This window comes from Aptenodytes patagonicus, chromosome 5, assembly GCF_965638725.1.
Source record: "Aptenodytes patagonicus chromosome 5, bAptPat1.pri.cur, whole genome shotgun sequence".
In the NCBI taxonomy this organism is placed as follows: Eukaryota; Metazoa; Chordata; class Aves; order Sphenisciformes; family Spheniscidae; genus Aptenodytes; species Aptenodytes patagonicus.
Window position 1 is genome coordinate 30,121,657 of NC_134953.1, and position 12,532 is coordinate 30,134,188.

Below are 12,532 nucleotides of genomic sequence, written 5' to 3' on the forward strand. Positions count from 1 at the left end.
CACAGCATATGTCAGCAGCTCTTAGTTTCTGTAGTCTTCCCCTGCTCAGAGGACTTTAGTCCTTGGAAAGGCCCCAAGTTCCTCTGCTGTTACCTGCAAGCCCTCAAATGACTCCTTGCAGGAGCTGAACACTCCATATACCAAGAGCATATGGTGGTAGAGAGCCTGCTGTAGGAATTGCGTTGTGTTCAGTTTGACTCAAGGCAATCACAATAAGAATTAAGAACAAGGGAGATTCTCCTTTTGCCTGTAAAAAAGTGATCACATGTTCATAGCTGGAAAGCAAATTATTACTTTAATCCAACACTGAAATTTATACCTTACGCTTGCAAGATCTGTTGCAAGAGACATGAAATAGCCAAGTATAAGCTAAATTAATTCAATATGAAAATGGCTCAGTACAAGCACTTTACAAACCCAGCATAATGCCGCATAATTGCAAGAACTTAGTTTTAGATATTAATACCACGTTAAAGGGTTGCTAGCATTAACTGCATCATTAAGATCAAAATATTTTTTCCATTTTATTACGGAAAGTATGATCTGTTTGTATGGTTTTTTTTTTAAATACCAGTCTGAAAACTCATGTTAAAGAACATCGCTTCAGCCCCATCACCTTACAGAGGAACATATGAATGGATTCCTCAAGCTCAAATCTGAGACACTACCTCATAGCTGGTGGGTCACAGGCAGCAAATGCACCAAAGCACTTCTGCAGAGTCCCATCGTATACAATTGCTGGCAGAGGGAGGCCGGGTGGTACAGGGAGACAGAGCTCGCCCAAGACTATTATATCACTGGTGATCTTTACTGGCCAAGTATGACAAAATTCCTCCCAACAGCTCAGCATGATACAAGCTCATGAAAGGGACTTTCACCCTATTGAGGGCTCCAAGGTGCTAAGGGGGGGGGGGGTGTCTGGTGGATGGTTAATATAAAACTCTACATTTTCTGTTTATTGAAGCAGCAATCTCAATAATATCTGCTATTTATATTGTGCATAAACTATTGCACAAAACTTTACAAACTTAACACACTGTATCACTTAAGCTAAAAATGAAATGGACCGTTTTCTGGGATGAATCCCAATTGCTTAACACTTCCCAGTATGCCCCAGTGTTTCAGGCAGGAAATGAATGCTAGTATATCTCGTTGAAACTAGGGCACTGATTCAGTGCAGACAGAGAAAAGAATTTCCCCTACTCAATCACCAGCGCAAAGATTTTATTGGTGGTCCCAACTCCAGGAATTTCTCAAGCCTGTAGCTGCTATGTAAGATACAGCAAGTCCCTAGAACCAGAATACACCTACCGACGTTTCTAAAAAATTTCATAAATGAAATGATCAGATTGATCGATTGGTTAAACATGGGTATGGGGCTGGCTGAGAAGTAAACAAATCTCCTCCACGAGGACCCACTCTTGCACAAGACAAGGTGAGAGGGATGGCTTTAAGCTGATTTTGCTCACCCAGTGAAGCAATCCAGCCCTACTAGCATAGTCATAGACATTCAACCAAGAAACAGAGGAGATGACACACTCCCTTTCCTAATCATCTTCCATGCAAAAATTATGCTATTTCTGAATTAAACAAATGCAGAGGAGTTATTAAATAATAGAGCATATTTGAACTAATTAGTCCTCACAGTGGCCCTACAAGGCAGGGGTATAGGTATAATAAAAAGCAAAAGAAATAACAGATTGTTTACTAGGCTATTAAATTAATGACTACCAGGTTTCTAATTAAAGGCTCAAGGAGCAAATCTCCCAGAGAATTTTATCGAGGATTAGTGCAGTTTCTCACACCGCTGAGGCTGTCTGTGCCAAGCTACATTCCCAGTTGATGACACAGCCTTAGCAGCATGCACAGCTCTGCCTCTTATATTCGATACTCATGAGTCATAAAAATATGGAGAGGACTATAAATTCTGTTTATGCCCCTCTCTCTTAAGATATGTAAAACAACTATGTAAAAGAGCTATGAAAGCTGTCCTCTCAGTCTTCAAAGACTTGTTTAAGCAGCACCGTATGATTTCTCAATACGATTGTCTGGAAGTCTAAACTTTGGTAATTATTTCAAATGAAAAAGAACAGCAGGAGGCTCTGTTGAAGGGAATATAAACAATTATCACTTGCATGAAGGCTATACCAGTTATGAAATAAACTTGAATGGGTTTGCTCTTGAAAACACTGAGCACTAAATTAATTATCTGACATAGCAGGCCTCTCAGTTGTACTCCATGCATCAAACCCTATATTAGAGTCACGTGAGAACACCAAGAGGTGCAGCAAAGAGGGGAAATGGGAACCGGCACAGAGGTCTTGTTAAACTGGGGTCTTTCTAATGGGTGCACCAATAACTTCATAATAATACTGAAGCTGGTGTGCACACCATAGCTCAGGATGATAGACTGGACTATGACAGACTGTGCCTGTTCTGCCAGTTTACAAGAGAAATGCAGTAATGCAGGAGCATAAAGATGGGATCAAAAAGGTAAGGCTCATCCCTGCTTGGCAGCTTCGAATATGTTCTTGAATCTCCAGCATTACTCCTGTGACTTTTCAACAAATTTAAAGTTATTTCTTGTTCCTTCCAATGATTTTTTTGTTTCAATGGCAAAAATCCCTATTTCAGTAGGTGTTGAATTAGGCCCTTACAGTAAAGGCATGAAAAAAATGCAAAAAGGTGAAAAGAATCAGTGTAACATCTGATTCACTTGATAAATCTGGAGAATCATAAAGATAACTAACAACTGTCAGAGCACATGATGCTTTTACACATGGTGGAAAATTTCACATTGAGATTCAAGTAATCAGTGTCCAAAATGACATACAGATAATCAAGATTCTGATGTTTGTTTATGAACGCAATCCATAACACAATACTTCATGAATGAGGCAGGCAGAAATGCAAAAGCTACTTCTTTGCAAGCTCAGTGAGATGCAATGCATTCTAAGCAGTAAAAAATGGTAATCTTCTGCCACTTTACATGCAAAATCTTTTGAGCTGTGACAACCATACAGTTAAAAAACAAAAGAAATACGGTCTAAGTATATATTTATAGCGGGCCTTCATCTTTATCTTTGCATTTCATTGCTAGTGTTTATATTCAAAGTATAACATAACACCAAGGAAAAAAAAAAGTTGCTACAAGAAAAGGAACTCTGTCTTCTCATCTGTCTTTTCTCCTTTTTTGAAAACACTTCTTTAAGATTTCAATTTGAAAACCTGATTTATAACAGCCCAATCAAAGGAAGGAATCTGATTCACACTAGCTCAGAATCTGGACTTGAAAGCTTAAACTTGGTGAAGGAGTTTTAATGTTCTCTGAATCCATCCCCCCCTCTCCCAAAGGGAAATGAATTTCTGATTTATTTGGATTCAAAAGTCATCGGTGTTGGAGTCATAGCTGTTCTTCATCAGGGAACCCTCTGCAGGTCTTCCTGTTCTCTCTGCCCACCATGGGCATCTTTCTTTTCCTTCGCTTGTCTCTAACCCCAACAGCAACAGATCCGAATCTCCTGGTGTGTGGAAAGCCATCCAGCATCCGCCACCAAACGAGAGGACTAACCTTCTGCAAGGTGGGGGAGAGGTTGCTTTTCTAATATACTTTTTATATATTGAAGGCAGTGGCAGTACTTTAAAAGAGTCAGGTGAGACTCACTGTGATTCATAGAATCATCGAATCATTAAGGTTGGAAAAGACCTCTAAGATCATCAAGTCCAACCGTCAACCCAACACCACCAGGCCCACTAAACCAAGTCCCTAAGCGCCTCATCTACACGTCTTTTAAATACTTCCAGGGATGGGGACTCAAGCACTTCCCTGGGCAGCCTGGTCCAATGCTTGGCAACCCTTTCAGGGAAGAAATTTTTCCTCATGTCCAATCTAAACCTCCCCTGGTGCAACTTGAGGCCATTTCCTCTCGTCCTATCGCTTGTTACTTGGGAGAAGAGACCAACACCCACCTCGCTACAACCTCCTTTCAGGTAGTTGTAGAGAGCGATGAGGTCTCCCCTCAGCCTCCTTTTCTCCAGGCTAAACAACCCCAGTTCCCTCAGCCGATCCTCATAAGACTTGTTCTCCAGACCCCTCACCAGCCTCGTTGCCCTTCTCTGGACACGCTCCAGCACCTCAACGTCCTTCTTGTAGTGAGGGGCCCAAAACTGAACACAGGATTCGAGGTGCGGCCTCACCAGTGCCGAGTACAGGGGCACGATCACTTCCCTACTCCTGCTGGCCACACTATTTCTGATACAGGCCAGGATGCCATTGGCCTTCTTGGCCGCCTGGGCACACTGCCGGCTCATGTTCAGCTGGCTGTTGACCAACACCCCCAGGTCCTTTTCCGACAGGCAGCTTTCCAGCCACTCTTCCCCAAGCCTGTAGCGCTGCATGGGGTTGTTGTGGCCGAAGTGCAGGACCCGGCACTTGTCCTTGTTGAACCTCATACAGTTGGCCTGGGCCCATCGATCCAGCCTGTCCAGGTCCCTCTGCAGAGCCTTCCTACCCTCGAGCAGATCAACACTCCCGCCCAACTTGGTGTCATCTGCAAACTTACTGAGGGTGCACTCGATCCCCTCGTCCAGATCATGGATAAAGATATTGAACAAGACCGGCCCCAGTACTGAGCCCTGGGGAACACCGCTCGTGACCGGCCGCCAACTGGATGTAATTCCATTCACCACAACTCTCTGGGCCCGGCCGTCCAGCCAGTTTTTGACCCAGCGCAGAGTACACCTGTCTAAGCTGTGAGCCGCCAGCTTCTCTAGGAGAATGCTGTGGGAGACAGTGTCAAAGGCCTTACTGAAGTCCAGGTAGACCACATCCACAGCCTTTCCCTCATCCACTGGGCAGGTCACCTGGTCATAGAAGGAGATCAGGTTGGTCAAGCAGGACCTGCCTCTCATGAATCTGTGCTGGCTGGGCCTGATGCCCTGGTTGTCCCACTCATGCCTTGTGAGCGCCCTCAAGATGAACCACTCCATAATCTTCCCCGGCACCGAGGTCAGGCTGACAGGCCTGTAGTTCCCCGGATCCTCCTTCCGGCCCTTCTTGTGGTTGGGCGTCACATTGGCAAGCCTCCAGTTGTCCGGGACCTCCCCCATTAACTAGGACTGCTGATAAATGATGGAGAGTGGCTTGGCGACTTGGAGTCAAGTGGATTAAGTGTCTAATCCATTGACAGGTATATTGTGTGCATCTACTTTCTCATAGTTAATTATTTTTAAGAAGTTACACAAAGTTGCTCATTGTCCTCTATACATCAATCAAATTTAATGTTAAAACCCAAATTCTCTGTGTCATTTGAAAGCAACATGGGCTGGCAACTTGCAAACTCAAAGCAACCTAAAGCATTTCAGTGCTTTCCAGCTTCTCATGTGGCTCTTCAGAAACAACGCTCAGCTCCGTGCTGCCTGGCTACAGGTCCTTTGATACCTGTCCAGGTTCAGCTACATGCAAATTTGTCTTTACAAATGGCAATTGTAGCCTGACTGGAGCATACACCTATGTATGGAACAGTTTAATATTGCACTCAGACGGATACAGAGATCAGAATTACAAAAGTATGTGCATAAGCATCAAAAGATGCAAAGCATCACCCAATAAGGAGAGTTGCACCTAACTTGCTCCTATGCTTTTAGAAACCTCAGAGGATTAAATCTTTCAAAGCACTTGATCAGCCTCATGATTATATTTGAGTCCTTGCAGGTGCCAGCAATGGCATTATAGATCCTGCACAGCCAAGGCTAGAGAAAAAACCCACATCTGAGTGACAGATGCCACAACCTGAGGACTCAATATTTACTTGCATAATTGATCATATCATATATATACACAAAATGCTTTCAATTTCCCAGAACCTTAATGCATTTTAAGGTCTGGACGAAACCTTGGATACAAAGCCAACTTCATTAATGACTCTGTCACTCTGGGAGAATGAATGTCAGCTCAGGGCAATGCCACACTGGGATCCCCCCCAGCATTACAGCTATTTCATGTCTGCCCTGGATGGTCTCTGGCAGGCAGCGCTTCCCCACAGTTACGACCTTTTAAGCATAGAAATGGAGCCAAGAAACCCTTAATGCCCATGTGAAATGCTTCCTGCCTAGCGCTTGTCTCTCCAAGAGAAGGCACGTGCTTCACGCTCCGGTCTAACTCAACCGATATTACCTGACCTACAGCTCCTGAGATGCAGGGATCTGGCACACATTAACCAGCGTGTGTCCCTAACAGGGTGTGAGGATAAAAGCTGAAGCCAAACAGATGGTCCTCTAAAAATCTTCCCTAAAGTGTTCTGTGTACTAAAACATCACTTACCCAACTTTCATCAAACTTGGCTTGATTTGCAAGTCTCAAGCCAAGTTTGAAGAAAAATATTCAGCTGGAAACATGCGGGGAAAGGAGTCTTTTTCCTGCACTCAAATAATATAAAAATGAAACAATTTTGTTCAAACCTTAGAAAAATTTAAGAAAAACAGAACCCAACCCTCTTGGGTTTAAACCAAGCACTGGGAAAAAAAATCAACACAGAATGCAAAGGGATGAACAAATGAAAGAAAGAAGTGGAAAGAGAACTGGAGTTATAATGTATAATGACCTATCAACACATTCTATAATGCACACAAAATTTCAGCGAAGACGGAAATCACATCTGCATGGAATATGGGCAGCTATTGTTTGAAAGCACAGAGCAACATTGCACAACACTTCAGGGTCCTGATTTTGCTGCCACACGCCCACAAATACAGTTACTCATCAGTAGTCCTGACTAGCAACAACTGGATACTCAAAATAGTAGCCACTAATTTTAGCAGCATGTTCAGGATTAGCAACAGAATATGATATCCAGTTAATAAAAGAATTTAACTGGGCACCATTAAAATATTCCAACTGAAAATTATCTAAATTTTCTGAATTCAATGAAAGATGCCAGGAGAAATGTTAACAACCACTAACTAGATGAACAGCATCGTACAGTTGCAAAAACATACATGCATTTCCATAGTAACTTCTCTTAAGTATATATATTTTATTTTTTAAATGTGCTTCACTATATAAAGTGTTTGCGTGAGCGTATGCATCTTTTTAAACAAGAAAAAGCAATAGCATTTCTGAAATAATACTACCAGAATGAGATCCTGGTCTTGGATCTTACAACTTCAACTTGTGGTAGGGAGGGCAGGGAGAAAAATTGATCTGCCCAGTAAATGATAGGTTCTCTCCAGAAACAAATCACTACATTTATAGTTAGGGAAACCCAAAATCTTTAAATATAATCTGATTACATGTCTGATTTTAAAATTGGATTTTTCTTACCATTAATTTGAACTGTCATTCTTAGGAAGTACCTAAATCATTAGATGTCCTTGAAAAAGTACACCCTAACTGTATTAAAGTAAAACCAGGTTATAGCTAAATAACTTTTTTTTTTCTTCTCAGTAAATGTAATTTTATTGCTGCCGGTGAGCAGGTCTGTGTGTTTGTATGATTAGACAGTGTGACTAGTTTCAGCTTTTTTGCTTCTGCTCTGCACAATGTACTGCATAGATGGCCCTCAACAAGAAAGTCATTAGCTTAATAATAATTCCTGACAGATTCTGAATGAGGTATTCCAACAGATATTGCAGTGACTCCTGGGGTAAATACATGGACAGTTTTATCTTCAAGATGGGAAAGAAAGAGTACGCTGCACTAAATGACTAGCGTGGTTTCTCAGGGACTAATTGTTAAGCAGGAGTATTTACGATCAAAGGATTGGAGAATGGGGCTATCATTGCGAGGCAATTATCTATACACAGATAACTTTAATACTTTGGCATTTTTATAACCACTACATTATTTACTTTACTATATATTCTATTGCAATACCATTCCCCTGGTTACAAGTACACAGTACTTCATACTTCTTTTTACTTCATATAAAATTAAAATAAAAGAGAGGAACACTTTGAAATGAGTTGAAGAACAATAAGTCCTATTTAACCATCAAATACAACAGTATTTAACTTTTGTGCTTTTGATCAATATTTATGTGACAAGCTATTCATTACTCTTCTCCTCTACCAATTTAATGCTGTTGTTCTTCCCACAGCCTGATCTGCACTTTTGTGTGTTTAATTTATAACAGTTTCCATGGAAAAGAAGTATTCAAAGAAAAAAAGTGCTGATACAGCACGTGGATCTTTCTACCAAACCACAAATCTTTTCTAATGTTCGTCTTAAACTGAAAGCAATTCTGGGAAACAAATTAATGGTATAAATCACATTATCATTACTCACATAAAGATACTCTGTTGTAATTCTTTCAGAAAGCTACAGTGAGTAGCTAAAAGAACTCTATATGGAGAACGCCTGTTTCTAATTAAATGATCTAAAAATAGAGTTACATATACATCTAGGACCAAGTCATCTGTGTTATCTCTCTAAGATAAGCTATTATACACCCACAATGATACCCCTTTCATCACTGCAGATATTCAAAACTAGGACTGGCCCTTCTTTCCCACTTAGGAAGGGAAAAAGAAAAAAGGAAGCAAAATTTTAATCCAGACAAGATTTTTTCAAAGTCAGATCCCTTGTTTTGAAATCTCTTTTCACACCTACTTCTATCAATCAGCAGCATGATTCAAAACTGTGCCCCGCAAATGGTGGCAGTAGTCAAGTAGGATTTCTCCATGAAACACTTTCCCAAAGCAGTAAAGCAAGCTGTTTGTAATGGGCTGTCTGGGCTGTTTGCATTGTTTGTGTGTGATTTTTTTCCTTTTTTTTCCTTTTTTATTATTTTTTAACTATTTAAAAATTTAACTTTTTTCTCCTCATTCTGACAATTACAAGAACAATATAAAAAGTAAGCTGGAACAAAACTGGACCTGAGTTTAAAAGGTTGGGTAAGACATTTCTGTGACATCGTTGGTGATAATAAACAACAACAACCTGTCTTCATACTTCAAGCAGGAGACCAAGGAGACAGAAACCAGCCCTTTTCTCCTAAAACCAGCTACTCATATTATCAGCCAATGTCTGGGGGAAAAAAAGGAGGAAGGCTTATCAGGACCTGTCAAGAGGGAGAAACAATCCCTGCTTAGTCAGAGCCAGTGATAGATTATCCCCTTGTTAGGCAAAGGGAAAGCAAACTGTGAAGGGAGACTCGCCCCCAACTCCTTCCGCAGTAATGGGACCGCATTTGGGGGCTATCTCCCATGACGGGCTCCAGGTAATGCCTCAGGCTGCAGTCAAGGAAGCAACATTATTTACACCTTTCCTTAAAGTTCTTGCTGTCAGACTGTATTTAATCAAACAAATGTGTTTGCTGTATTTGCCCCTCCCTCAGTTTTGGGGCTGTTTTGCTGTTGTATGATATAATCTCAAGCAATGTATGTTAACCTCTTCAAAAAAAACTATTTCACTCTAAGCTTCCATTTCTGCCATCAGAAATAAGAATGCCACTTTACAATACAAAAGTATTAATTTCAACAAAAGACCTTATCCATTTTTGTAAATTAGGTAGGTAACAATTTTAGACAGCAGACTCTCTACAAAAATATAAAAAATACGCTTATAACAGATACGATGAAAAAAGTGCATTTACTTTCCCCTAAAGCCTTCCAATTGTTATACATCTTACAATAAAATAATAGGCAAAATGAAGACTAACCTTTGAATAAATGCCATTTACTGGTCTCCACTGTTCTCCATTCAAAAGGAAGGGAACTGTTATCTCATAATCTTTTGGCTGGTCCTTTGGCATCTGCTGTCTTGAGGACTCCAATTTGCTGTCCACATTCTCGCCTGGGGACAGAGAGAAGCACTTCATGTTAGTCAGGAACAGCATCTGACAACATGAACCTTGTTATTTAAGGGACCTGGCAGCATATTTCAAAAGGAAATAATTCAGGAAAAGAATTAAACATTAAAACATTGTGGGGTCATACTGTCAATGTCAAAACCTACAAGAATTTCTAAGAGAGCTGGGGTTCTGGGAGAGAGGTGTCGAGGTGATTTCCACTGTTGATTAGATGGTGCGTTTCTGTAGCAGCAGAAGACAAAGACTGTACATAAGGAGTAGAGGTCCGAGGATGCAAAGATAAGGAGCTGGGATGCAAGACTTAAATGAAAAAATTTGGAGAGGTATTGGAACCCCTATTTAAAGTGTTACATTAATAATCATACTAGAGTTTGGACTTTTTTTTCCACTGAAGATGATAGCAGGGGGAATGCAGTAGGTGGCTGTTTTTTCAGTGTCATCATTAAGAGGGTAAGCAAGCTGCAGGGATTTAGAAGAGATAAGATTTTATCAGGACTATTTTTCTGTAATTAGGGTAAGAAATTAGCCTTGATCATTCCACTCCCCAATCCCTCTTCTCCCCATCCCTCTTCCCAGATACAGTCGCACTGGATCAGATTCAAATCAGTGGTGGTAGGAGGGGGGACAGTGCCCCTGGGGATGTAACTGCAGCCCCACCCTCCCCAGGGTGAACAAACCCTGCAGTTGCATGACACAGGCTCCCTAAGGGCAGACAGTGATCCCAGATTTTCCCTTATGTCCTTCCCATTTCCACGGTGGGGTCAGCTGGTCCTCATGCTTTGCGAGTTGGAGTCACAGCATAGATGTAACAACCCAGTTTGAGGTTCCTGAAAGCTCCAGGTTTATTGTACACAGCAGATTTACCAGGTTTAATCCTCGGTATTTTATTATCCCCCAAATGCTTCTTAATGTGCCATCTTACTCCACTGAACATGGAAATGTGCAGTTGTACTCCGTTTTAACAAGTCTGAACTGTGTAAACAAAAGACTGAATATTTACTTAGCAGCCTCAGCATTTCTATATGAACATGCAAGGAGGTCACGAAGTACTGAGAACCCCGTAACATCAAGGATGCTCATTCTCATTAGTAGAAAGAAAAAAGTCTGGAAGAGAATATAAACTCTCACTGAAATAATGCTCCACTGCATAGTCAGATGACTTCAATTCATACTACAATGTCAAAAAGCTATTTGCATGCAACATTTATCAAGTGTTTTTCCTCTCACTAAACATACTAATGGTATTGTGCAAGGCAGAGTTCTAAAAAACTGTATCATAGTACAAGAGCTGGAAATGGTACTGAGAATAAATCTTAAAGAGAAGATAGGGATGGCTTCCAGGTGCTGTGGGACAGTCAAAACGCTGGCAGGGTTTGCCACACTCTTGACCTACCATCACACTGAGCCCTCTGGTGCACTTGGACCCCACGAGGATGAGATCCGAGTCCTCGCAGGTGCTCTAGAAATGTGTCCATCCTCCATTAAGACAGAGAAAGGCCAGCGTTACCTGTCTTCCTTCTTCCCCCCATTGCCTTTGTGCTAGGAGGTACAGAGGGAAGGTGATGGGGCAGCATTTTAGCAGCTCAACCACAGCTCAGGGCTGAACCATCTTACGGGAGTGAGAGGAAGGCTGTAGGGTCAAACCTGCCCACACAACCCAGTGCTCGGTACTGCCATCCCAGCAACCTGACCTGCCCTCTTTGGTCACCTAACACTCTCCGAGGATCAAAAGCTGTGTTTTGGGCAGAATGAGCCCAATTTAGTCACTGTTAGAATTAGCTTAAAAACATCTACGCAGTCATTAGTGTTAAGCTGAAGTGAGAGGAAGACAAGTTCAGTATTTTCCAGCATGCTTTTAAAAATATGACTCTTTCCCTAAAACACACACACACAAAAAAGAGACTAAGATAAAAAGATAAAGTATATTGGGGAGAGGAAAGTCGCTTGTTATATGGGTGTTCCTGTAGAGAAAAGGTTCTCACCCCACCCCCAGCGCAGCCCAAGCACAAGTGACAGGGGTCTGGGAGTGTCAGCCCTTGGAAGGGATGCTCCAAACCCTGCACACGATTGGGTTCATCCCTGTGGAGGCGTATGAGATACCATCTCATCTGCCTAGGAGGGTCTAGACAGAACCTCACAGCTCTTTATTCTGATTATCAGGCATGAAGCTCCCTGCACAGAACAGAAATTTATGAAGCATATCTCAGAGAAATGAGGAAAGTTTGGCTCTAGCCCTGATTTTTTTTTTTTCTTGGCTCACTAGAGCAGTCTCAACTATATCAATTAAATGACTCAGGCCCTTCAATTATTTTGTAGGATTTGCACTCTGAAAGTTTCGTGAAATCTAAATTTTAAGAAATCCTATGAGCATACTTTTCCTCCCACGGATGCATCGTCTAAATTGCTTCCATGCAGTCTTATACCATGGAGCTGCAGCTAGATATCAGGAAGAACTAAAGTATTTCTGGTACTCCTACATGTGCAAGTTGCCTTTCTTATTAATTCTGCAAAGCATTAACATCACAACATTACCCAAAACAGAAGAAAAAGGAGAGGGGGAGGGATCAGCATTTGTGCACAGATGTGTTATTCCCTCATTACATGGCGTGGTCCAGAAAGTGCAACCGCTATAAAAATATCACGGGAAAAAGGAACAATATCTACACAGAGTGCAGTTCAGTTTTGCCATTCCTAGTCTATCATGACAAAGTGATGCTTGTGGT

General features: G+C 41.6%; 1 protein-coding gene across 1 annotated transcript in view; it reads right to left on the bottom strand.

Moving 5' to 3' along the window:
* The window catches only part of ADAM12 (ADAM metallopeptidase domain 12), a 187,246-nt gene that overhangs the window by 159,581 nt on the left and 15,133 nt on the right, over positions 1-12,532 (bottom strand). Inside the window, exon 2 of the mRNA XM_076338142.1 lies at positions 9,660-9,793. Coding sequence (XP_076194257.1) covers positions 9,660-9,793 — 134 coding nt within the window. The remainder of the gene's footprint in view (positions 1-9,659; positions 9,794-12,532) is intronic.